Source organism: Cherax quadricarinatus, chromosome 7, assembly GCF_038502225.1.
Source record: "Cherax quadricarinatus isolate ZL_2023a chromosome 7, ASM3850222v1, whole genome shotgun sequence".
Taxonomy (NCBI): domain Eukaryota; kingdom Metazoa; phylum Arthropoda; class Malacostraca; order Decapoda; family Parastacidae; genus Cherax; species Cherax quadricarinatus.
This window is the reverse complement of record NC_091298.1, coordinates 59,976,307-60,002,053: the sequence shown is the minus strand read 5'-3', so window position 1 is coordinate 60,002,053 and position 25,747 is coordinate 59,976,307. Positions and strand designations below refer to the sequence as shown.

Here is a 25,747-nt window from a genome sequence, read left to right as displayed (position 1 = left end):
ATTTACTCGGTATTATGTATCACTGTTATATTCAGACTTGTTAACCCCTGCTCACTTATTATTAAACAGAAGTCTGGGTGTTAGTCAGCTGCTGTGGGTGGAATCCTGGGAGAGGGTAATAATCCAATTTTAGGTAGGGCTAGGCTTTGCAATGAACTGAGGTAGGATAACAGCTCTTAGCTTGTAAATGAGTTAAGAAAACATCTCTAAGTTTGTAAATGAGTTAAGGTTGCGTAAGTGGATAACAGCTTTTAGTCTGTAAATTCGACTCTGTAAGACAAAATTCAAGGCGGCCTAAGTGTACATTATCTGATAACATTCACAGGAAGACTGACACTTTGTTGTATTATTATTATTATTATTAAGCTCCTGGGGAAATGGGTGGTGCTCATATTTGGTTGTAAATGGTGGAGTGATTGTCAAAACGTGTGGAAAAGGACAATTCAGGAAAGCGTTTCGCTACGAGTGGTTTATGGCGAAACGTTTCCTTTAATAAATATACTGAAACATACACAGTGTCCTCTGTACTCAGAAGATTGAGACAGCGAAAAAATTGTTCCAGAACCTAACATCAAGAACCCTTCAGCTAGCATCAAGGTCCTCTCTCTCCAAGGGAATACATACCGATGGTAACCCAGATTTCGGGTACGAATAATATTAACTGTTGAGGGAAGTTGTAATGAAGCAGGAGGAGGTCTTGCTAGGATGTCAACCGGAGGAACACCAACCACGTCATCGTGAACCGATTCAGTACACAAATAACCCGCACACTGGAGGAGCTTACGACGACGTTTCGGTCTAAATGTGACCATTTACAAAGTGATGATTCAGACACACGTGCGACAGTTAGATATTGTTAGTAGTACAATCATGGAGGAACGCTGAACCCGTAGGGATTATATAGCTTCTGTAGGGGGGGATGGAAGGTATTCAGGGTCAATTCAGGGAACTGGAGCAGATACAGCGTCAAGGAACCTCCCCTTGAGGGGCAACAGTTAGGTATCTTTATTGTTGAAACGTTTCGCCTACACACTAGGCTTCTTCAGTCAAATACGGAGGCAGCAGGAATACTAGTGAAATGATGCAATCAGTCCATCATCCTTGGAGAAATAGTATTTGAGGTGGTCCGAGTCGGACTTTTCGGTCCGACTTGCACCGAAACGTCGTGGTAAGCTTCTCCCTCCTATGTGCGGGTTATTGTGTATTGTTCCAGTCACGGTATTGTGTCTTTTTGTTCTTGATTCATTACAGGAAGACTAAACTTATTTCACTCTCTCTCATCTTGAAGAACGAGACACGTGTAACATCTGGGAATCTTTATTGCGGATTAAGTGTTTAATTCTTCAACTTGTCAGTTTTCTAAACCATTTATATCACTCTCATATTGTCCTATTCTTTCTCAACTTGTTTTACTCTTTCTTATCTTGTTCCAGTTGTTCATCTTTCATTTTTTTTTATCTTTTGTTCCATTCTCTCGCATCATAACGTGAGAATGACGGAACGCTACAGACAGGGCTTTTGGCTCATGCTAGGCAGGTTAAATTCACACTCAACTGCACTGTCCCATCCCTTCTCAGACTAACCCATTCTTTCTCATATTGTCCCGCTCGTTCTCGTCTCATTCTTCCCTATCTTGTTCCATTCTTTCTCATCTCCCGTTCTTGCCCATCTCGTCCCGTTCCATTTCATATTGTCCAATGTTTGTCATGTAAAACCATTCTTTCTCATCTAGTCTCGTTGTTTCCCACCCTCTTGTATTCTTTCCCATCGTGTCCTTTCTTTCTCATCACGATCATTCATTCTTATCTTCCGTTCTTTCTCATCTCTTCCCATTCTCGGGGACATCTTTCTCAGATGCGTAGCGACTGAAACAAGTCTAGGAGTTTTATATATATACATTATATATATATATATATATATATATATATATATATATATATATATATATATATATATATATATAGATATATATATATATATATATATATAGATATATATATGTGTGTGTGTGTGTGTGTGTGTATGTGTGTGTGTGTGTGTGTGTGTGTGTGTGTGTGTGTGTGTGTGTGTGTGTGTGTGTGTGTGTGTGTGTGTGTGTGTGTGTGTGTGTGTGTGTGTGTACAGTCAGATAATATATAAGGTTGGTTATCCGTGCTGTGTGCTCGGGCTGGGGAGAACACAGTCATCCGAGAAAGTGAAAATCTAATGAAAACCAGTCCTCTTAAACCGGTTTAACTCCCTTTCCCACCCTCCCTCCTTCTTCCTTTCAAGCCGAGAATTCCCCTCCCCGGGATAGAGAAAGTGGTTTTTTGCCTGCTTGATGGGGTATGCATGTGATACGAATGTTAAATGTGCCCGCTATTCTCGGTATGGGAGGCGAGGCTGTCAGAATTGTGTGTTTTTTGGAGCGGTTTGTAAGGTGCTGAACGTTGTAACTTATTATTTAAAGCGATTGAAATTCTGCAGATTCTAGCACACTAGTATTCCAATATGCAGCTATTCGTAACTTTGAACATGTATACAAATATGTGGCTGGTAGCTCAGTGATAGCGCCTTCAGAACTCAACAGGTGAACCCGGGTTCAACATCGGGCGAGTTGAGAGGCACGAGCAAATCTTATACCTACTTCTGCTTTGTTCATCTAGCAGTCAGTGGGAACAAGGATGTTAGATCACAGTGTTGGGTGGGATCCTGTTGGGTGTTGATGTAAATTACACAGGGTTGGGCTATGAAATAAACTGAAGTAGGATCACACCAAAGACGAAAATTAAATTATTTAATGCGAGAAAAAATAGATGACCCAAGAAGAGACTAGTATGAGAAAAGGCAAATGCTGTATAAAGTTATCCTTTATTGACAACGTTTAATCCGCACAGTGGGATCTGTCAAGTCAAACATGTGTCTGTGACTTGATAAATCCTACTGTGTGAGCGAAACGTTGTCAATCAGGCATCGGATTATAATTATTTGTGTATTTTTCCATCATGCGCGCATTTTATATTATTATTCCTCGTCAGTGACTGGTATAAACATTTCTTTTTAAATTAATCAGTAGAAATATTTTCCAGAATTGTTTAGGTCAGCGTGTACATCATTCATTATCCCAAGTTGTCCGCTATAATCATACTTAAGTCACAATAATTCATGCAATATGACTCAATAATCATATCATGTAGCTTAGTACTGTTTCTTGCATTGCGGGGGCGATGACCCCTGGAACCAATAACACATCAGAGATGATCGGAATACACACACACACACACACACACACGCCACACACACGCCACACACACGCACGCACACGCACGCACACGCACGCACACGCACGCACACGCACACACACACACACACACACACACACACACACACACACGCCACACACACGCCACACACACGCACGCACACGCACGCACACGCACGCACACACACACACACACACACACACACACACACACACACACACACACACACACACACACACACACACACACACACACACACGTTAGGAAGTATTTCTTCAGCCACAGAGTAGTCAGGAAGTGGAATAGTTTGGGATGCGATGTAGTGGAGGCAGGTTCCATACATAGCTTTAAGCAGAGGTACGATAAAGCTCATGGTTCAGGGAGAGTGACCTAGTACCGACCAGTGAAGAGGCGGGGCCAGGAGCTTGGACTCGACCCTTGCAACCTCAACTAGGTGAGTACAACTAGGTGAGTACACACACGGAACACAGGAACAAGGGGACACAACTGGAAGTTAAAAATTCAGATGAACCACAGGGATGTTAGGAAGTACCTCTTTAACCTAAGAATTGTCAGGAAGCGGAATAATCTGGAGAATGAAGTAGTGAAGGCAGGCTCCGTACATAGCTTTCTGAAGAGGTACGATAAGGCTCTTGGAGCAGGGAAAGAGTGGGCCTAGTAGCGATCAGCGAAGAGGCGGGGCCTGAAGCTATGAATCGACTCCTGCAACCACAAATAGGTGAGTACACACACGTGGATTACTTTATCACTTGTAATTCTGAGAGTTTCTCAGTAGGCAAGAACGAAGCTGTGTCCCTGCGATCACCCACCCATTTACTGGAAAGACCCAAACGTGCTTAACCTGACCACCAAATCGGCTTTCGTACCGTTGTGCAAACCCTATTTTTAAGTTTCCCAGTGAAACTAAAAACACCCTTTTTTACTACATGAAAGAAAAAAAGAACAAAAGTTTTTTCCTTGAACCTGTCACAGCAAGTGTGATTAAGGAGCTGCTTGTTGATCAACGGTATCGCCTTCAGCTCACAATCTAAGACCCCTGGTTTGATATTTGGGCAGATAGAGTCGTTGGACATGTTTCCTAACACCTGTTGCACCTACCTAGCAGTTAATAGGTACCTTGGTGCTAGCCGATTGTTGTGTCTGGCTTCATGGGGGAGGGAGTGATAATGTACTTTAAAATCATACTCTTAATAACACAGAATTTCACTGTTGCCAAGACAGTCAAATGGGTGACTGTTTAACGGTGATTATCTGTTGTTGACGGTGAGTCCCCGTTTTTGGTTCGTCCGTCAAAACATTATCGCCTTTATCCTATATTTCATTTATTAACTTGTGTTATAATTGGTTATTTTTTTATTGACAGAAGAACGCCTAACCTAATTAAACACTATCCTAACCTAACCCAAATAACCTAAATCGAAAAATTTGTTGCAAATCATTTGTTAGGAAGTCATTATAGAATTTGAGAGGAGAATTGATACTGCATAACTTGTAGGGCCAGGCTGTGACAGGAGATGGGGTAGGATAACAACTCTTAATCTGTAAATTCGAAGTGTTAAAAAAAGGGCGCGTGAGCTACCCGAGGTTCAATTCCTGGCGGGGTTAGGTTGGTTAATGGGGTTTAAAGCGTATCGGCTACACGAGGGTTGTTAAGTGAAATACACCTCTCGGTGTATATATCCTGCTGCCTGTTGTTGATAACATCCTGTGGAAGAGGATTTAAGATCCCCTACGGAAGTACGCCACACTGCATCACTTCCTTGGGTTAATAACCCTCTGAGGTTAATAATCAGAAGAAAGTCTTTCACCCATCATCAATTACCATTATTAAAGTACTGAATGCTACTATCTTTTTCCTAATCCTGTTATGTTGAACCTCACCACCGCTCTACAAAGGGATTTATTGCCTTTGCTGAAACGTTCACTTATAAATAAGAGAAGCGTAAATAAGAGAGGCTTGCTTATTAAAGAAATTAGTACAAAAAAGCAGGATTGTATCCTCCATAATGGCCTCTTGTAATTTATCAGGTGCCAAAAGGTCTGATCACACAACGTCTTTAAAAAGAAAAAAGAAAACTTCAGAACTATGGAATCAGGAGAGGCTCAGTGATATCTTGGGATCACAGAGTACAGGACTTAATAATTACAGACACAGTTGTTCTGTTTGGAAAAATGCGACAGCAAGTGGAGCTACTTTCGCCAGTGTTGCCAGACGAGGGTTCACTGAAGTTTCACCCATGACAGTCAACGGCCCTAGTGATGAATAAGGGAAACTTGCACCAATACATACCTCTTCTCTTCTCTCTCTCTCTCTCTCTCAAACTCTACCCCTCTCTAACCTCTCACTTTCCATCTCGCTGTCTCTCTCAACCTGTACCCTGTTTTTCTTCAACCATCTCTCCCCCTCCTCCGTATCTCCATCTCTCTCTCTTTTTCTCCCAACACAAGCTTGCAGAAAACAGATAAACTTTCCACAATTTACCTGGTGGTAATGTAAACAAGTTTGCAGACACTTTCTATCATTTACATGTTCTTATGATCAAATATTTTGTCCAGTTTATGATAACGTGTGCTTGATTATAGTGATTTTTGTATATAAAGTAAGGGTAGGTTAGATTAGGTAAGATTTGTCAGGAAACAGGACAAGTGTTTCCTGACGCGGGTCTTAGTCATATGATGACCCGCCACTGGAGCTTTTAGTCATCTGATCGAGGCCTTCCATTGGCCTACTAGTCAACCCTTTTAAAGATTATGGTTATGATTATACTCTTTTTTTATTATATAAAGTACATATACTTTATAAAACACACAAAAAAGTCTGAATATACATAAGGCTTTATTCTAGAAAATAAGAAATGTATATCACTTATTGTGTGTGTGTGTGTGTGTGTGTGTGTGTGTGTGTGTGTGTGTGTGTGTGTGTAACGTCTTTTTTTTTATTGGTCTTAAGATGTAATGTCTGAAAAAATTAGAAATTAATGATAATAATGCCTGCTTGTATCAAGTACTGAATATATTTTAAAAAATAGTTGAATCTTGCACTTGTGTGATTTCTGTCCCGCAGTTTGCTGTATATGAATTCAACACAAGAGAAATGCATATATACCGAAAAAATAGCAAGTACTACTCAGTAGATCCTTGTCAAATAATTCATCTATATGCATGTTTACGCATGTTTTGGTAGGGTTGGCTGGTTGATGGGTTTTATAGACTATCACCTCTACGGTCATTAAGGCTACATGTCACCTGTTCACCACCAGTCAAGATTACTTTAATCCATTAAACTGAGATTAAAGTAAATTCTCAGTACATGTCCAATGGGAGACATACACTTCATAGTGTATGTATCATTCAGTCGAGTAATGGAAAACAACATGATATAACAATAGATCGTTGATTAAACACGTTAATACGTCTTCCGAGTGAAAAAAATACACGTAAATGTACTTGTCATGTATCATCCATGTTCTGTCACAACCTCATTCACACAAGAACGTATTATATGAATTCAAGTCAGATAATAATTTGCTATTAACACTGAGCCGCTCCTAATATTTTTTTAAATCATATGATGTAAGTGGACTTGGTGAAAGAAAGAAACAGTTCACAATGTGTGGTGGATACATCACTAGTGGTAACAACGTTACTTCATCTAACCACAATGACTTATTTAGAAAGAATAAAAAGGCACAATACCGTGACTGGAACAATACACAAGTAACCTGCACACAGGAGACAAACTTGTGACGACGTTACTCTCCGACTTGGATCATTAACTAGTTATATAGTGGCTTGAACCACTAACTAGTCATATAGTGACTAATGGTCCAGGTAGGACCGAAACGTCGTCACAAGTCTCCTAAATGCGGACTGTTTGTATATGATTCTCACTTCGTATGAAATTATTCATTAGTCTTGTCTTTACTTCGCATCTTTCTCATTCCTGCATCAAATTTTCAGAAGATTTTAACTTATTTTTGTTCCATTATTTAACAATAATTTGTTTACTCTTTGGTATGGCTGCTAATTCATGATGTAGAAAAAAATCTTGGAAGTAATCGACAGTTCCTGCTTAGTAGGTAGGTATGTTCATCAGGAAACAGCTGGAGCTTTTGGTTATCTGACTGAGGCCTTCCACTGGCTTACCCCTTCATCTCTTTAAAAATCATGGTTAAGATTATAATCTTTATTGTAGGTGCTCACATATACTCAGTATGTGTGTGTATTTTCTTGCTTAGTCTCACCTGACCTTAATTAAGGAATAAACTTTTTTTTATACCGTTTAATATATAATGCTAAATATCCTTATAAATTTAAGAATATGTAACCAAACGAAAAAGTTATTAACTTTATTACATGTAATTTTCTGTATTTTATTTTTCAGCAATAAATTAGTGAAATACTTGAAAAAGATGCTTTATACTGTGAAAGTTTTAATAAATTAATACTTCAAATGTAATATTGACAACATTGTTCCTGTTTATTACTCCTTAGTTTTCCTTCTGTTTTTTTTTTATTAATTTGACTTTAATAAAAAATATTACATTATTGTAAATGCGGTTCCCGGTTGTTGCAGTTTACTTCTTCGTGGTATTATGTCTCATGATCAGTAGGTTTGTTATGGTTGTGTGCTATCCTTGTCACTTCCGCTGTCGTGGTTACCACGCCCCTGTAGCTCATGATGTACACATCCTTGTCTTCTGCTGTCAGGTGAAGGACTGTATATTGCTGCCTCTGCTACCTTGCATCTTCCGGTTGTGATAGTCATTGTGTGGTTGTTGGCTTCACCACATCCTATCCTTCGGAGTTAATCGGTTAAAATTCTCTACTGGCTTCCTACTATCAATTCTACTCATTTGTCGGTTTGGTTTCCTCATTTCTCCCTCAGTACTTGGTACTTGACTGGGAATATTGTGAGTGATATTCTCTTTATAGGTTTTATTTTTGAGAGTGCTATATTTGGTTCCTCTTCTTTTATTTCGCTGCTCTTATTCAGGATTTCATATGCATCAATGTGCCAAATTCTCACTCGTCTATTACTGTTCTCCAGTTATATTCTAGTTCGTTGTCTCACGCTCTGGCTCTATTATAGAGTAAGGAGTGAGAAGGTTTCTTCTCTTACGAAAGGAAATTTTAAAACTTATTGGGCATTAATGCCGAAAAATTCATTAGCATTTTATGAAATAAAGGTTTCTACACGGGCATGCACATATACACACAAAGTTGCTGAAAAAAAACCAGAATAAAAACCACACCAAATAACACTCCCGCATCAATTAAAAACAATATGATATTGGTAATATCATACAGATCTTCCAAAATATATCCGATGTACCAGCAGGTACCCTGGTAATTAAAAATCTAAAAAAAAGACAAGCTATTGGGCATTCGGTATCACACTGCAGTTTACACAGAGAGGAACAGGAGCACCTGCAAGCAGGTGAACAGAGGACAGTCTCATAGTAATGATTCTTGTGGAAAGAGAAGGGTCAGACACCCACATCTACTAGAAATCACCCACACTGTTTGGCTTTTATTGTTTTTTTTCCTAAGTTAAATCTATATAATGTACTTTATATGCCCCCATAGCATGTGTGTGCTCTCAGGACCATTGTAAGAAATATTGGTATTTTACGTACACAGCCCTAAATAAAAACTTACTACTTATTAACCTTAACTGGATCGAGGTGGCTATCAAGAATGTGAGGAAAAGAAGAGTTGGTAATAAAGATAGGAGGAATGGACGAGGGAAGCAGGATAGTAGTTATTTAGTGGCCATGTCTGGAAGGCTGGGTACTGGGGTCAGTTGTGGAAGGTACTGCAGATGGTTGGAGAGGGGGGGGGGTCATGGTGGCGGGGATCTAGAAATGTGGGAAGTAGAGATGGAGTAAGGAAGAGAGGAGGAGGGATTGGATGGTATGATAAATATTTGAGAGAATAGTTAAAAAATGTGTGAGGGGGACAGGGTAGGCTGGGTGGGGTAGGGATAGTGAGAAAAGTGAACTATGGCAGGGGAAGGGATCAACAGAGGCAGGGTGAGGAGAGGAGTGACAGTTGTTTAATCTGCTAGGGTGAGGTTCAGTGTTGGAGGACGAAGGGGGATTGGGGAGGATTCCTGTTCTTTCTGCTGGAGAGTGTTCTGTGGTTGGCTGGTTACTCCCCTCTGTGTTCCTCTCCCTTCTGTGTCTCCCCCTCACATTTGCATCCTTTTGTCTAATGAACCCTCTATGTTGATCCTTCTCTTTCAGGCGCTGATCTCGACTCAGAATGATGCATGCATATCCAAGTTCTTTATTTACATCTGCTTACTGACCTTGTCTTTTGTTTTATAATAGCTGTGTTGTTGTTATGTTTTGTTTGACTAGCTGTTTCCATAGTATTTTCCTACCCAGTAAAAATTCTGATAATTTCCTGATCCAATAATTATTATTATAATCAAAAAGAAGCGCTAAGCCACAAGGACTATACAGTCCTGATCCAAGAGTACGTGAATTATCACCGTCTTCTCTCTCCATCCATCGATCTTCCTATCCAAAAGTTGTCTATCATTATCCCGCTCACTTTCCTAGGTTAGGTTAGGTAAGATTCATCAGGAAACAGGACAAATGCCTCCTGACACTGGTATTATCATATAGTGACCCGACACTGGAGCTTCTGGTCATATGACCGAGGTCTACCGCTGGTTTACCCGGCTCCCGGACAGATGGCCGACGGACATTTGGCCGACAGATATTTCACCGATGGACATTTGGTCGAACGGACATTTCCCACGGACATTTGACCGAACGAACATTTCACCGAATATCGGATAACCTAACCTATCCTAACCTAACTTACCCTAACCTACCCTAACCTATCCTATCCTAACCTAACCCAGATATCCGATATTCGGTGAAATGTCCGTTCGGCCAAATGTCCGTCGGTGAAATGTCCATTCGGCCAAATGTCCGTCGGTGAAATGTCTGTCGGCCAAGTGTACGTCAGCCATCAATTCGGCCACAGGTTTACCCGTCCATCTCTAAAAATTAAAGACGACTTCGTCTTTATATCAAGCAAGCATCATTAACTTAGTGTAACACCTTAAAGACCCTGGGTAAAGTCACTGACTAAAAGATAAACGTCGGGATTTTATTTTCCTTACGCTTCTACAGTCTTTGGTATTTGTAAAAAGAATATTTTTGCTTAAACTAAAGACATCTGTAAATTTACTTTTAATCTGGTTTAAATCCTATCTACCACAATAGGCTCATTAAGGCTGTACATAACCTGTCCAACACCAGACAAGAATACTTTAATTGCTAAAATAGGAATTAAACTCTAGGCATATATATGCTAAGGGAAATGCATCCTTCAGGGTATATCTCCTGTATGAAATGCTTGTAAAATCTATAAGGATTATTTGCATGTTTATATGTGGTTACAATCGTAATGAGTTATGCAGACATGAATTAGGTCACACAAATAAAATACAAAAAACTACCTTATAGTATTTTAGCAAGGTATGCTTGTAATAATGATTTTTTTTTTTTAAAGTTTACTAGGAGCGAGGGGAAAAACACACGAGCGAATCAAAAGATATTCTCCCCTCCGTGAATATCAATAATAATAATATTCAAAGCTAATGTTTTTGGTACCAGCATAACAATTTCATTAACCGTTCTCTATATTCCAATTACCTGGCGTTGGGAAGTCATAAGTTTAAGTAGTGGAAAGTTAGGGAGTGAAGCCCGAACTATCGTCCTGCAGTGATGAACGGCCAGGGTAATTATGGAGAGAGTGTGTGTGTTAGACAGAAAATACTTGTACGTAAAAAATATACACGTTTTACCTATCGCATTTTAGCGCTTAGCCGGAATGAGGTTCATGTGCATTTTATTATGTAAATTCTTCAACTGTTGGATGTACATTGGAAACATTTATATTTTTGCTTCGTGGAGCAAATATTTTTTTTTTTTTTTTGCTTAGTAAATATTTTTTTTTGGCCTAATTCTTAATCTAGATTAATTTGGCTTGCTTTTCTTCACGGTTACTAAACAAAGAGCGCTTTTACCATTGGCTCAAACTATAACAGTCAACATTGCATAATCCACTTAAATGTTGCAGAATTTACATAACCTATCGCGAGGCTTAAAACAGAATTTAAGGTATATATTAGTCGGTATATAAAACTATTTCGACTATGTGTATCTTCATACGACTGTCATTGCTATTCACTTGTACCACCACTTGTAGATTTGCACAATGGGCTCATGATTGGAAAAGTTTTTTGAGAGTTATGGGTGAAAGCCTAATTATATTTGAGCCGCCGAGAAGGTATGACTCCAATTTTCTAAAACAAGTCGAGCAAGGAGAGCCAGAGAACTGTGGTCCCAGTCGCCTGGATTAATGACGGTTTCACTAATTTCTACTAAGATTCTAGTATACATCCTAGTCAGATATAAGCACGAAGCCTATCTTAAGATACGTCTGCATGTTTTAAAGGTTATGAGAAGCCCTGGGTAACGGCTCAATTCCGTGTAGTCATCCTTTATCTTCACCATCTGGGTTATATATTTATTTTTTGTACTGAACTTTCACTAAGCGATTAGTGATGTTGCCAGAGATTCCATGGTGGTGGTCAGTTGAAGTTAATGAACAGTTTCCCCTGGTGCTGGAACTGGTTCAGTGTGATGACGTTTTCATTAATAAGAGTTTCCCCTGCAGCTGAACCTGGACCAGTGTGCTGACTAGTTTTCATTAGTAATAGTTTCCCTGGTGCTATACCTGGACCAGTGTGCTGACTAGTTTTCATTAGTAATAGTTTCCCTGGTGCTAGACCTGGACCAGTGTGCTGACTAGTTTTCATTAGTAATAGTTTCCCTGGTGCTATACCTGGACCAGTGTGCTGACTAGTTTTCATTAGTAATAGTTTCCCTGGTGCTAGACCTGGACCAGTGTGCTGACTAGTTTTCATTAGTAATAGTTTCCCTGGTGCTAGACCTGGACCAGTGTGCTGACTAGTTTTCATTAGTAATAGTTTCCCTGGTGCTAGACCTGGACCAGTGTGCTGACTAGTTTTCATTAGTAATAGTTTCCCTGGTGCTAGACCTGGACCAGTGTGCTGACTAGTTTTCATTAGTAATAGTTTCCCTGGTGCTAGACCTGGACCAGTGTGCTGACTAGTTTTCATTAGTAATAGTTTCCCTGGTGCTAGACCTGGACCAGTGTGCTGACTAGTTTTCATTAGTAATAGTTTCCCTGGTGCTAGACCTGGACCAGTGTGCTGACTAGTTTTCATTAGTAATAGTTTTCCTGGTGCTAGACCTGGACCAGTGTGCTGACTAGTTTTCATTAGTAATAGTTTGCTTGTTGCTTGAGCTGGACCAGTGTGCTGACTAGTTTTCATTAGTAATAGTCTGCTTGTTGCTGGAGCTGGAGCAGTGTGCTGACTGTCCTGGTACTAGTTCATTGATTCTCTTCTATAACAACACCAATAATAATAATAATAATAATAATAATACTCCGTTCTTATACTCCTCTCACTACCGTCAACATTCACATCCGCCCATTAATGTTCATATTTTTCCCACTACATCTGCTGAGTGCTGCTTCTTGCAGTAGCTGACTGCATGCAGACACACGAGGAAGGTTACAAGGAAGAGTCTGTCAGTGAGGCTGTCAGTAGTGCCAGTGGGACTTATCAGTGGGACCTTGGCTTTAAACCTCCGCCTCCTCAGCTCTCTTCTTACACTTCAGAGCAGAATTCTCCATGTTTGGATGGGTAAGCCAGCTGAAGGCCTCGGTCAGATGATCAAAAGCTCCAGCTGTGGGTCATTATGTGACTAAGACCCGCGTCAGGAAACACTTGTCCTGTTTCCTGACAAACTTAACCTAACCTTACCTTACTCAACCTAACCTAACCTAACTTAACTTAACCTTACTTAACATAACCTTACTTAACCTAACCTAACCTAACCTAACCTGCCCTACCCTAACCTCTTATGGTATATAACATGAAAATTTTAACATTTTAACACGAATACTGTGGCATAATTTGAATGATATATAGTTATGCAAGTACACTAATTACTTTATGAAAATAAGGCAGACTTTACAATTCAGTTACATTATTTATCGTGTAATTCCCCAGATGAGTTAAAATTTGATTTCTAGTACTGTAGAAGTCATTAAGAAAGCAACCACCTGGGGATTTAGCTTTCAAATATAGAATTTTATTCAATATCCGAGTTAATAATTGAAGAAAATTAGCAAAATTACTAATTAGGGCTGCATTTTATCTAAACATCAGTCGTGAATAGTTTAATCCCTAAATAGGGTTTCAAGTAAGCTGCGTATATTCTTTATGTAATGGCGTGTGTGTATGCACTAGCGCTATATATATATATATATATATATATATATATATATATATATATATATATATATATATATATATATATATATATATATATATATATATATATATATCAAGGGGAAACACACTCGGTTGAATATATACAGTTCATGTAACAATGGTTGGTTGGTTAATTGGGTCTGGTGCTTATCGAATACATGAGTGTCATTAAGGCCCTTGTTAACCTGTTTCCCACCAGTCAAGAATATTTTAAACCCTAAAATAAAGATGGAAGTTAACTCTTAGTGTACATAATCTTGTTGGTTCGTTAATTGGGCTTAAAATTAAAGACAGTCAACTATTCGAAGGGTCATTAAGGTTTCAAGTCACCCACTCGTTATCATTTAAAAATTAAGGTTTCAAGTCACCTACTCGTTATCATTGAAAAATTAAGGTTTCAAGTCACCCACTCGTTATCATTGAAAAATTAAGGTTTCAAGTCACCCACTCGTTATCATTGAAAAATTAAGGTTTCAAGTCACCTACTCGTTATCATTGAAAAATTAAGGTTTCAAGTCACCCACTCGTCATCATTGAAGAATTAAGGTTTCAAGTCATCCACTCGTTATCATTGAAAAATTAAGGTTTCAAGTCACCCACTCGTTATCATTGAAAAATTAAGGTTTCAAGTCACCCACTCGTTATCATTGAAAAATTAAGGTTTCAAGTCACCTACTCGTCATCACAAGAATTAAGGTTTCAAGCCACCTACTCACCATTCAAGCATTAATTACTAAATTAAACTGAGATGCATCTATTATAAACTCGGAGATGCATCTGTTATATATTCTCGTTGGTTAATGATGTTTAATTAATGTCTTTCGACCACACGAGGATTGTCAAGGATCCAGGTAACATTCACCACCACTCATGAAAGCCTTAATCATTCAAGAAAGATTAATATAACCTCTCAGCGAATATACACCCAGGTATATATCTCGGTGCATAGTACTTGTTGAATACATCTTTGTGTCTTGATAATATTTGTCAGGAAGCAGGATAAGTGTCTCCTGAAACTGGTCTTAATCATGTAGATGACCAGTTTAAGATCCCGTTTTACATCTTTATAGAAAGGTATAATGTTTGTCAGGAAACAGGACAAGTGTTTCCTGACGCGGGTCAGTCACGTGATGACCCATAGCTGGAGCTTTTGGTCGTCTGACCGAGGTCTTCTCCTGGCTTACCGGTCCACGTTTTTAAAAATCATAGTTACGATTATAACTATTAATTTCCCTTACATCTTTATACAGAGGAATATCTCTTAAACAAGTAGCAACTCATAACTTGATGGTAATATATATATATATATATATATATATATATATATATATATATATATATATATATATATATATATATATATATGTGTGTGTGTGTGTGTGTGTGTGTGTGTGTGTGTGTGTGTGTGTGTAGTGCCGAATATGTAAAACTGGTCAATTAGCAAAAACTCATTTAAAATTAAGTTCTTTCTAAAATTTTCTCTCATACATTTAAAGATAGATTTTTTCAATAATGTTGATGTAAAAATTTATAATTTTGCAGCAAAAGGAACTTAGAAAACTTACCTAACCTTATTATAACAAGAATAATTTATTTTACATTAACCCAACTAAATATATTTTAGATTTGTTTACAATAATTTAATACTAAACAAACACAGTGAAATATATTTTTTTTCGTTAGGTTCAGAATGATTTTGGCGAAATTATTGCATACACAAATTTTCGCTTGTCCTATATGGCAAGATGAGCGTTGCTATTTAAGCCAAGATCGCAAGTTCTGCCTATTCGGCACGATATATATATATATATATATATATATATATATATATATATATATATATATATATATATATATATATATATATATATATATATATATATATATATGCAATAAGATCACAGTAAACAGGTGATTTCAAAATATGCAAAACAACCACTCTGAAAGAATAGAGAAATTCCAAGCGCTTTCGTGACTACTCACATTATCAAGGAACTATGAAAGTGAAGCATCCAAGGAAGCTATATAAGTGATAGTGAGGTGCTGGCCGACCCCTTATATAGCTTCCTTGGATGCTTCACTTTCATAGTTCCTTGATAATGTGAGTAGTCACGAAAGCGCTTGGAATTTCTCTATTCTTTCAGAGTGGTTGTTTTGCATATATATATATATATATATATATATGTATATATATGTATATATATATATATATATATGTATATATATTTGTATATATATATATGTATATATATATATGTATATATATATATGTAGTTTTACCAACGCTCTTATATGGGTGTGAAGCATGGGTGATGAATGTTGCAGCGAGGAGAAGGCTGGAGGCAGTGGAGATGTCATGTCTGAGGGCAATGTGTGGTGTGAATATAATGCAGAGAATTCGTAGTTTGGAAGTTAGGAGGAGGTGCGGGATTACCAAAACTGTTGTCCACAGGGCTGAGGAAGGGTTGTTGAGGTGGTTCGGACATGTAGAGAGAATGGAGCGAAACAGAATGACTTCAAGGGTGTATCAGTCTGTAGTGGAAGGAAGGCGGGGTAGGGGTCGGCCTAGGAAAGGTTGGAGGGAGGGGGTAAAGGAGGTTTTGTGTGCGAGGGGCTTGGACTTCCAGCAGGCATGCGTGAGCGTGTTTGATAGGAGTGAATGGAGACAAATGGTTTTTAATACTTGACGTGCTGTTGGAGTGTGAGCAAAGTAACATTTATGAAGGGATTCAGGGAAACCGGCAGGCCGGACTTGAGTCCTGGAGATGGGAAGTACAGTGCCTGCACTCTGAAGGAGGGGTGTTAATGTTGCAGTTTAAAAACTGTAGTGTAAAGCACCCTTCTGGCAAGACAGTGATGGAGTGAATGATGGTGAAAGTTTTTCTTTTTCGGGCCACCCTGCCTTGGTGGGAATCGGCCAGTGTGATAATAATAATAATAATAATAATAATATATATATATATATATATATATATATTTATATATATATATATATATATATATATATATATATATATATATATATATATATATATATATATATATATATATATATATATATTACAAATGATGAACAGGAGAAACTAATTTACAACAAACTAGAAAGTATGGATGATCATAGGAACGAGGCGGTGCGGTGAAGCATACAATGATTTCTGAAATACAATGATGTAGTAATATGGTGTATACACCTTGACAGGTGTGTATCTGTATATACACCTAGAAGTGTATATACAATACACACGCCTAAGCTTATATAAGATATATATTCGTACAGGTATATACATCAAGAGCTCTGTATATATTTCTATATGTATATACAATGATTTATCTTAATCTCTATTTTTGGGAGTTAAAGTATTGTTGAGTAATACTGTACAGGTGTGCAGTCGATAGGATTTAAACCTAGTACACTGTGTTATTTGTCATATATGTATATTATTTAAATGTATGTATTAGTGAAATATATATTGTAATTATTACTGGTTGTAATGCCACTATCAATGCTCAATTTTATCTAATATTTTTAATAATAAAGTAGATGATTGTCACTGATTCTTCTTTTTATTATTAGTATTATAATTAATGCATATTAAAATTATTTTCTTTTTCAGATTTTTTGGTGCTGAAGGGCATTAGTACCGTCATGTGGTGCCATGGGAAACTTTTTGAGATGTTCCTGCTGATGCTCCTTTGTTCTACCTGTCAGGTAATAACTCACATCTGGTCTAACTATTGCAGTTGGCTGCCTTTCTGTACCTAAATCATGGCTAAGCAATCTAACTATATTTTGTCTCACGAAATCGTGAGACAAGCCCCATCCATTCTGTGATTAGCTATATTTGTCAACGTATTAGACTATGAAATATGTTTATTGTTAACCTGACTCACGAAATCGTAATGACACGATTGCAAACAAACCATATCACGGGCGGGATTTGAACCCGCAGGTTCAAATCCCGCCAGTGGTATGGATTAATAGGCTATGTTATCGTAGTTTCCTCTCATCTCTTTCTTTCGTCTGCATATCTGTCTATACAGTCTTCCAATTCATTTATAACTAGTAAAATATTTTCGACGTGCTACCTGTACGTCGTGAATATGCATTTTTGTTCATTTATCAAAGATAAAATCACACAACCAGTATTACACAGATGGAATTTTTCTTACAGCTTCAAGATGAGTATAAACTTCAAAAATAAATTTGCATGTAGTCGAAAAAAACATTTACCTCAGTAAGCCCTCGCTAGTGCACTCAGATAATAAATTAGTTCAGGGAGGAGCGAGGGTAGGGGAGTGTTCATCCCGTCGGCAGGACCTCCCCTGACCTACTGATGCAGGTCACACACACACACACACACACACACACACACACACACACACACACACACACACACACACACACACACACACACACACATACACACACAGGTGAAGAGGCGGGGCCAGGAGCTAGGACTCGACCCCAGCAACCACAAATAGGTGAGTACAAATAGGTGAGTACACACACGGGCGCTTGGCAAACCTATGAGCAGCATTCCGACATCTAAATAAGGAGTCATTCAGGACCCTGTACACTGTGTACCTTAGGCCCATATTGGAGTATGCAGCGCCATATTGGAACCCACACCTAGCCAACCGTGTAAGGAAACTAGAGAAACAATCGAACCAAAGTTCTTTCGACTGTGAACCAAATTGCTTACGTTACGATAAAAGTTTTTAAAGCGCTTTAAAATTATGCATACAGTATAGTATATTCAACTGTACAGCAACAGTAATCAGTTTGTCTTTCATCGTGCACTTAAACACATTGAATGTGCCAAAAGGTGTGCATATCTGTATTAGGGGACTCCCTCGTACTTCTGTGGTAGAGCGTCAGGTTCACAACAGAAAGTACATAGCTTCAATTCTCAACCGAGTTAAGGCGTTGGTTGGTTGAGCTTAAATCGTATATAGTAAACAAAGGGTCATTAAGGCTGCATGTCAAATGACCCCAATGGAAATATGTCACTGACTTTTTTGGGTTATCCTAGGTTCTCTACACATATGCTGCTATGTATGATAATCTATGTAACTGTATTTGTGTATACCTGAATAAACGTACTAAGATTTTAACTTAATATTTAAATAAGATATTACAAGGACCCCAATGGAAATAAGTCACTTTGACTTTTTGGGTTATCCTAAGTAACCTACACATGTTGCCATGTATAACAATTTATGTAACTGTATTTATGTGTACCTGTACCTGAATTACCTTACAACAACAGGGATTAAATACACTGAGAGACGTATACCTCTCGGTGTATATACTGTAACTAAGGCGCACAGGTAAGAATCCTTATCCCTACTGCCCTTGTTTAAGTAGAATAGAAACATAGTAGTTGACCAATTTGGGTCGCATTCTGGGTTAAGAGGACCTAAGATTTTCAGTAGAAACAAAACTAAGGCCTGAGCTTGCTACCATCTGCAGCTCATAAGACTGCCATCCCCACGAGCCTCTTCGAGGCGGGGTAGATGGCAGACCAGAGGCCTAGCTTCTCCCTACGAGCCCCGTGAGGGCGGGGAATGTGGCTAGGCCTGGGGACACTTGGTCCCAAAGATGAGGAGGTACTTGTCCCTCCTCCCATGGGAGACTTAAGTCTCGAGACACTCCCCAGATAGGGAGCCAAGGCCGGGTCACCACTACTTGGAAAAGACCCGGGCCGGGAGAATACCGGCGAATAAAAAAAAAAAAAAAAAAAATCAGTAGAAACAAGCCACACTGCTAAGATTAGCCAACTCTGCGGGGTTAATAACTGTATATACCGATATACATCTTACTGAATATACCGTTGGCCTTTCGGTCCTATTTTAAGGATAATATTCTTGCCTGGTGGTGAACAGGTTACATACAGTCTAAATGACACTCGTCAAATCGACAGGCTTTAAATTTACTCAGTTAACTAACCAACGAGCTAATATAATGAGGTTTGTATGACAGTTGTTGAGAGGTTCAACTGGTTGGCCCCATTTCGTGCCCAGTGTGCTATGAGAGTAATTATCCCGGGAAGTATGTCAGGCTTCCGGCCTGTCTTGCCAGTCCTCAACTATGAGAGAACGTTGTCTTAGCACGCCTGTAACGTGGGTAAACTATGGTAAAATACGGTATTCGTATTAAGGGGTGCGTTGATGCTGGGGAAAGGCTCTTAATCCATGGTACCGGATTTCTTTCCTTTGATTACCTCCCACTGCTGGACATGCTTAACCCCTACTAGCTTAGTGTTTTCCCATGAATATACATAATAACAGCAGGGCAGCCTGTAAGTTTATTTAGGCATATCTACACATACTTGGAGTATACCTGGAAGGGGTTTCGGAGATCAACGCCCCGGCGGCGTTGATACACATAAATACACCTACATAAATTGTCATACATAGAAGCATATATGTAGATTACCTAGGGTAACCCAAGAAAGTCAGACAAAGTGACTTATATCCACTGGGGCCCATGGGGCTACCCCTCTTCTTGGATTCAAACCTGATAATCTCATTCCAGAGGACAGGTCTTAACCCTAACAAACTTTACTTTACTGTCAACTACTAGCAGTAGTAGTAGTAATAGTAATCGTATTTCCTCTGTTTTAAAATCATATTCTATAGTTAACCATACAAATTATTGCATCTTGAACCCTATTTTCAATGAGCTTAATAAAGAAAACGGTAATAGTTAAGGGCAAACTCGTACAAGCTATACAGTGCATTTAGTAAGTTTATTTAGGTGCAGGTACACATAAATAGTTACATAAATTATCGTACATAGTAACATATTTGTAATAACCAAGGATAACCCCAAAAAAGTCAGTGACATAAACTGATTTTTAAATTATGCTTATACTAACTATAGAGATACAACTGTGACAAGTAGAGAGAAATTAAAAAAATAATCTGGGACAATCCAACACAGACAAACATTGGTGTGGTAGCTTGTCAGCTTACAGAGTCTCCGTCATGGACCTGTTATTCATTAGTAAATAGATACTGAGGGGTTAGTCAACTCTTGTAGTTAACATTTTTGGAAAGGATCCGAAGGGAAAGCAACACTGCTTGGCTTTCTTGGGTTACCTGGAGGTTACCTGGAGGTTATTCCGGGGATCAACGCCCCCGCGGCCCGGTCCACGACCAGGCCTCCCGATGGATCAGGGCCTGATCAACTAGGCTGTTACTGCTGGCCGCACGCAGTCCGACGTACGAGCCACAGCCCGGCTGATCCGGCACCGGTTACTTAGGGTTATTAGCCCTGTCGGGGGTCACTAATTTTAATAAAGCCTTCATCTTTTCTCCCTGCAGCAGGTTGCTACAGAGGTGGCCCAGGACAACATTGCCCTGCCGCAGGAGGAGTCGAAGCAGTTTATCCTACCTGCCCCAGGCATCAGGCACAGACCAGCTGGGCTACTGCAGCAACAGCAGCAACTCGATGTAGTGGGCTACCCCGACGCACTGCCTACGGCTTCAAACTACGGAGACGTCATACAACAGCTGCACTCACCCTCAGGTATGAACAGGACTGCTGAAAGGCACATCCAGAGGACTGTTGAAGGGATGGTCCAGAGGGCTGTTGAAGGGATGGCCCAGAGGGCTGTTGAAGGGGTGGCCCAGAGGACTGTTGAAAGGGTGACCCAGAGGGCTAATGAAGGAATTACTCCAGAGGGCTGTTGAAGGGGTGGCCCAGAGTGCTGTTGAAGAGGTGGCCCAGAGGGTGTTGAACATGCTCCAACTAGATTTACATATTGCAGATGTTGATGTGTGTTGCAGGTTTTTTGAGGAACATGCTTCCACTAGAGCAGTGGTTCCCAAACTTTTTCAGCTTGTTACCCAATTTAAAATGCCACATAAAGCATGTTACCCCTTTCACAAAATGTTGTTATTATTGATATATATGGCTAAATTAAAACACTTGAGATATTTTCTTTTATTTATTGTATTTGAACATTGTGCATCTCTAATGACTATTACCAAAGATGTCAAGAACATCAGTGGGATGGATGGAGTTGCATACTTGAAGCTAGTTTAGGAATTCTTGGCTTCATACCAGCTTATGTCTACCTCGGCTGATGCTCACAGATAAACTGACAGTGTGAAATAGAGGCAGCCTCAGGAAGTGAGTGACGCGTACTGGACAGGTCGATCTGGGCTACTGAGTGACTTTTGTCCTGAAGCATACTTGTCAAAATACTTTTGGGTTACCACACACTTAGCTATATATTTCTTCTTTTCTAATACTGTATATTAGTTTTTGATGTTTATTGTTATTTGGTTTAACTTTATTACTTACTTATAATAGGTTTACTTTACAACTTTATATACTAAGACAAAGTTAACAATAATCCTCATACCGGGTACCGCATTGTTTTCTTGATTTTCAGAATTCATAACTTTTTTTCTGTCACCCCTCCATTACCCCCCAAAAATGGTTAAATTACCCCCATGGGGTAATTTACCCCCAGTTTGGGAACCACTGCACTAGAGTCACATGCTACAGTACGTGTTGATGAGTGTTTGCATGTGTTTTGGGGAACCTACTTCCACCTGAGCCACATGTTAAAGTAGGTGCTAATTAGTGTGTTGCATCTGTGTTGTAGGTGATTGTTTGTTGCAAGTGTGATATAAGTGAAGTGTGTGTGCATGTTGCAGGTGTGGTATAGGTGATGTGTATGTGTGTGTGTGTGTGTGTGTGTAGCAGGTGTGATATAGGTGATTGTGTGTGTTGCAAGTGGTATAGGTGATGTGTGTGTGTGTGTTGCAGGTGTGGTATAGGTGATGTGTGTGTTTTGCAGGTGTGGTGGGGAACCTACTTCCACTCGAGCCAAATATGGCCATGGCTCAGATAGTGACCCTTGATGTGGCCTGTCACACTGACCAGATGATCGTGAGAATAGTGTTTGACGGCTCCTTTGATGGCCTCATGTACGCTAAGGTGAGTTTATTATTATTATTATTATTATTATTATTATTATTATTATTATTATTATTATTATTATATTTTCATTACATTAAAATAAAACTAAAATAAAGCTTGAAATTTTAATAAATAAAATAGATTAAAATATAATGGACACTCAGTATCATTCTTCGCCTTTCTATGTCCTAAAATTCTCGAGCTAAAATATTCCCGTCAAAGCATAAGTTAGGATGATAAATATATATTTGACTTGAAGAGGGTCACAGTGTTTAGCAGATATTTATATATATTTATATATAATCTCTTGCATACACCATGGTAAAAAAAATGACAACGTTCTTATCGACAGGGGTTCTACAGCGTGCCTAAGTGCACGTACGTCACGCCAGGCACAGGGGGACGGGAGTTCGAATTCGTTGTGACGGTGGGTACTTGTGGTACTCAGTACGTGGAAGCCCCAGGCGGACCACCCTACCTGGAGAACATTATTGTTATCCAGAATGAACCTGGCATCCAGGAGGTGAGAAGTGATGTGGTGGTTGAGTTGACGGGTTGCAGTGGTGAGTGTACAGGCGGGTGTTGGTAGACGGTTTGGCGTGAGTAACAACGGGTATATTATGTAGATGTAGTGGGAAGTTGTGATGGTTGTAGCAATGATTATTTCGTTTAAGTTTGTGGGCAGTTGTGTGTGTGTACTGGTCATTATAGGCAGGTCGAGACATACTGGCGAATCTTGCATCCACAGCACCTGTTCACTTACAATAAAAAAAAATTGGTAAATGAGACATGCAATATTTGGGAATCTTTATTTTGGAAACGCTTCGCCAGCGAATGGCTTGTGGCTTCTTCAGTCACATGTAGAGAACGGTGGAAGACGAGAAGTTTGAGGTAATCAGTCCTTGAGTCGATGTGTTCGCTCCATGGACTGAACACATCGACTCCAGGCTGAGGGACTGATTACCTCTTCGTCTTTCACTGTTCTTTACACTGGACTGAAGAAGCCACTGGCTGGCAAAACGTTTTCAGAATAAAGATTCCCAAATATTCCACAAGTGTCTCATTTATCAACTTCCCGGTGTTCTAAACCAATTATTCAAATAAAAACGGTACCTGGGTGCTAGTTGTGGGTCGCATCCTGGGAATGCTCAGGTACTGCACATATCTGAGGAACTTCAATTACTCTCAAATTATCCAGTGCCTCCTGTAGACAGCCTGTACTGTCAGAACACACAGCCTAGCCGTCTGCTCTGACTAGTTCATATTTCGCGGCATTTAGGTGCTGCCCTCTGTAGGCTCACCCAGGTCAGTGGGAGGCTGAGCCCATTCGCTCTCACTCCTAGGTCGGCCCTCTTGATAGACACAAGTGCTCCCCCTCCACGGACTGGCTTGCGGTCACTCCCTCGCACTGCCTGTTGTGTACTCACTCCTATCCAATTAAAGCCAAACTAGTCCACGGCCGTATCATTGCTACCTACGCTACCTTCATCGGCACTAACCGCTGTTCAGCAGCACGAACAGCAATAACAGTGGTGACAGCAGAGTCAACGGCATTGTGAGCCTCTTCAGGGTGGAGGGGTTGATGCCAGTCAACATCATCCGTCGTCATCCAATGCACCTGCTGGCCTAAAGAGTTATCTGTTACTCCCAGCATCTTGAAGGGACCTGAGATAGATCTTCGTTCTAGATTTTTCCCACAAAATCTGGACATAGGCGTCACGGCATCATCTCCAGCCTTAGCAGTCACATGTTCACCTCATCACCCTCTCTACAGCCCTTCAACACTCTCCAGCATCATCTCCTGCCTCCTACAGCATCCCTACGCCCTTCTCAGCTACAAGAAGTAGAGGTGAGGTCGTTTAGTGTGTTGGCTTCGTGTGGCTCCATGCGTGACCACGAGGCAGCTCTGGGGTTGGTTGATACCCTATTCAGCGTGTAAACACACCAGCCCTCTCTACAGCCTTCTCTGCTACGCAACGACGGCCATCTCGCCGTCCATGTGTGTTGTGTTCTTCCCAGTTTCCTCCAAGAAGTTCTACCTGGCTTAACCATGTGGGAACCCAGTTGGCTTAGCCCTTAAGCCAGCTTAGTTCAGCCCCCCTGCTGTCTACATTTGGATGCGTGGCCGAGCAAATGTAGACAGCCTGTACTGTCAGAACACACAGCCTACCCGTCTGCTCTGACTAGTTCATATTTCGCGGCATTTAGGTGCTGCCCTCTGTAGGCTCACCCAGGTCAGTGGGAGGCTGAGCCCATTCGCTCTCACTCCTAGGCCGACCCTCTTGATAGACACAAGTGCTCCCCCTCCACGGACTGGCTTGCGGTCACTCCCTCACACTGCCGGTTGTGTACTCACTCCTATCCAGTTAAAGCCAAACTAGTCCACGGCCGTATCATTGCTACCTACGCTACCTTCATCGGCACTAACCGCTGTTCAGCAGCAAGAACAGCAATAACACTCCCTACAATGAGACAAAGTATAGGGCAGATAAATCCCCAGAGCCGCAGGACTGAGCCAAATATTTAACATAACAGGTAGACAGCATACCACGATAGACTCCCCTACAACCTACATCAGCGTATACTTCTTGAGAGTAAATCTCCGTGTACACACCTGCTTCTGACATACTGATATAAGCTATGTTGACTTCATAGAAGTATCCTAGGTTAAATCAACAAAAGATACCATAATCGTGTGCCTAAATCATCTATATGCTTAAATAATACAAAGTCACAATACCGTGACTGGAACAATACACAAATAATCCGCACATAGGAAAGGAGCTGATGACGACGCTTCGGTCTGACTTGGATCATTTACAAAGTCACAGTGTGATTTTGTAAATAGTCCAAGTCGGACCGAAGCGTCGTCGTAAGCTCCTCTCTCCTACGTGGGGGTTATATGTGTATCTATATGCTCTCAGAGCCATTGCACAAATTTATACTACTGTATGTAAAACATTTGTAGATTTCTTAAATAAATCTCACCAGGGGCTCTGGTGGCCTGGTGGTTAACGCTCTCGCTTCACACGGTGAGGGCCTGGGTTCGATTCCCAGCCAGAGTAGAAACATTGGACGTGTTTCTTTCCACCTGTTGTCTATGTTCCCCATCAGTAAAATGGGTACCTGGGTGTTAGTCGACTGGTGTGGGTC

At 40.0% G+C, this 25,747-nt stretch overlaps 2 protein-coding genes across 5 annotated transcripts in view; one reads left to right on the top strand and one right to left on the bottom strand.

The window, feature by feature from the left end:
- LOC128686900 (zinc finger and BTB domain-containing protein 14) overlaps positions 1–25,747 on the bottom strand; it is a 407,181-nt gene that overhangs the window by 345,040 nt on the left and 36,394 nt on the right. The window lies entirely within an intron of this gene.
- LOC128686899 (uncharacterized) overlaps positions 1–25,747 on the top strand; it is a 48,752-nt gene that overhangs the window by 15,203 nt on the left and 7,802 nt on the right. The window contains exons 2-6 of one of the 4 annotated variants that reach the window (XM_053774123.2): positions 12,861–13,023; positions 17,271–17,365; positions 20,989–21,190; positions 22,473–22,612; positions 22,947–23,117. In XM_053774123.2, coding sequence (XP_053630098.1) covers positions 13,020–13,023; positions 17,271–17,365; positions 20,989–21,190; positions 22,473–22,612; positions 22,947–23,117 — 612 coding nt within the window. In that variant the 5' untranslated portion in view covers positions 12,861–13,019. Of the gene's footprint in view, positions 1–12,860; positions 13,024–17,270; positions 17,366–20,985; positions 21,191–22,472; positions 22,613–22,946; positions 23,118–25,747 lie in introns of all 4 variants that reach the window. The other 3 variants (XM_053774122.2, XM_053774125.2, XM_053774124.2) reach the window with 3 other exon arrangements.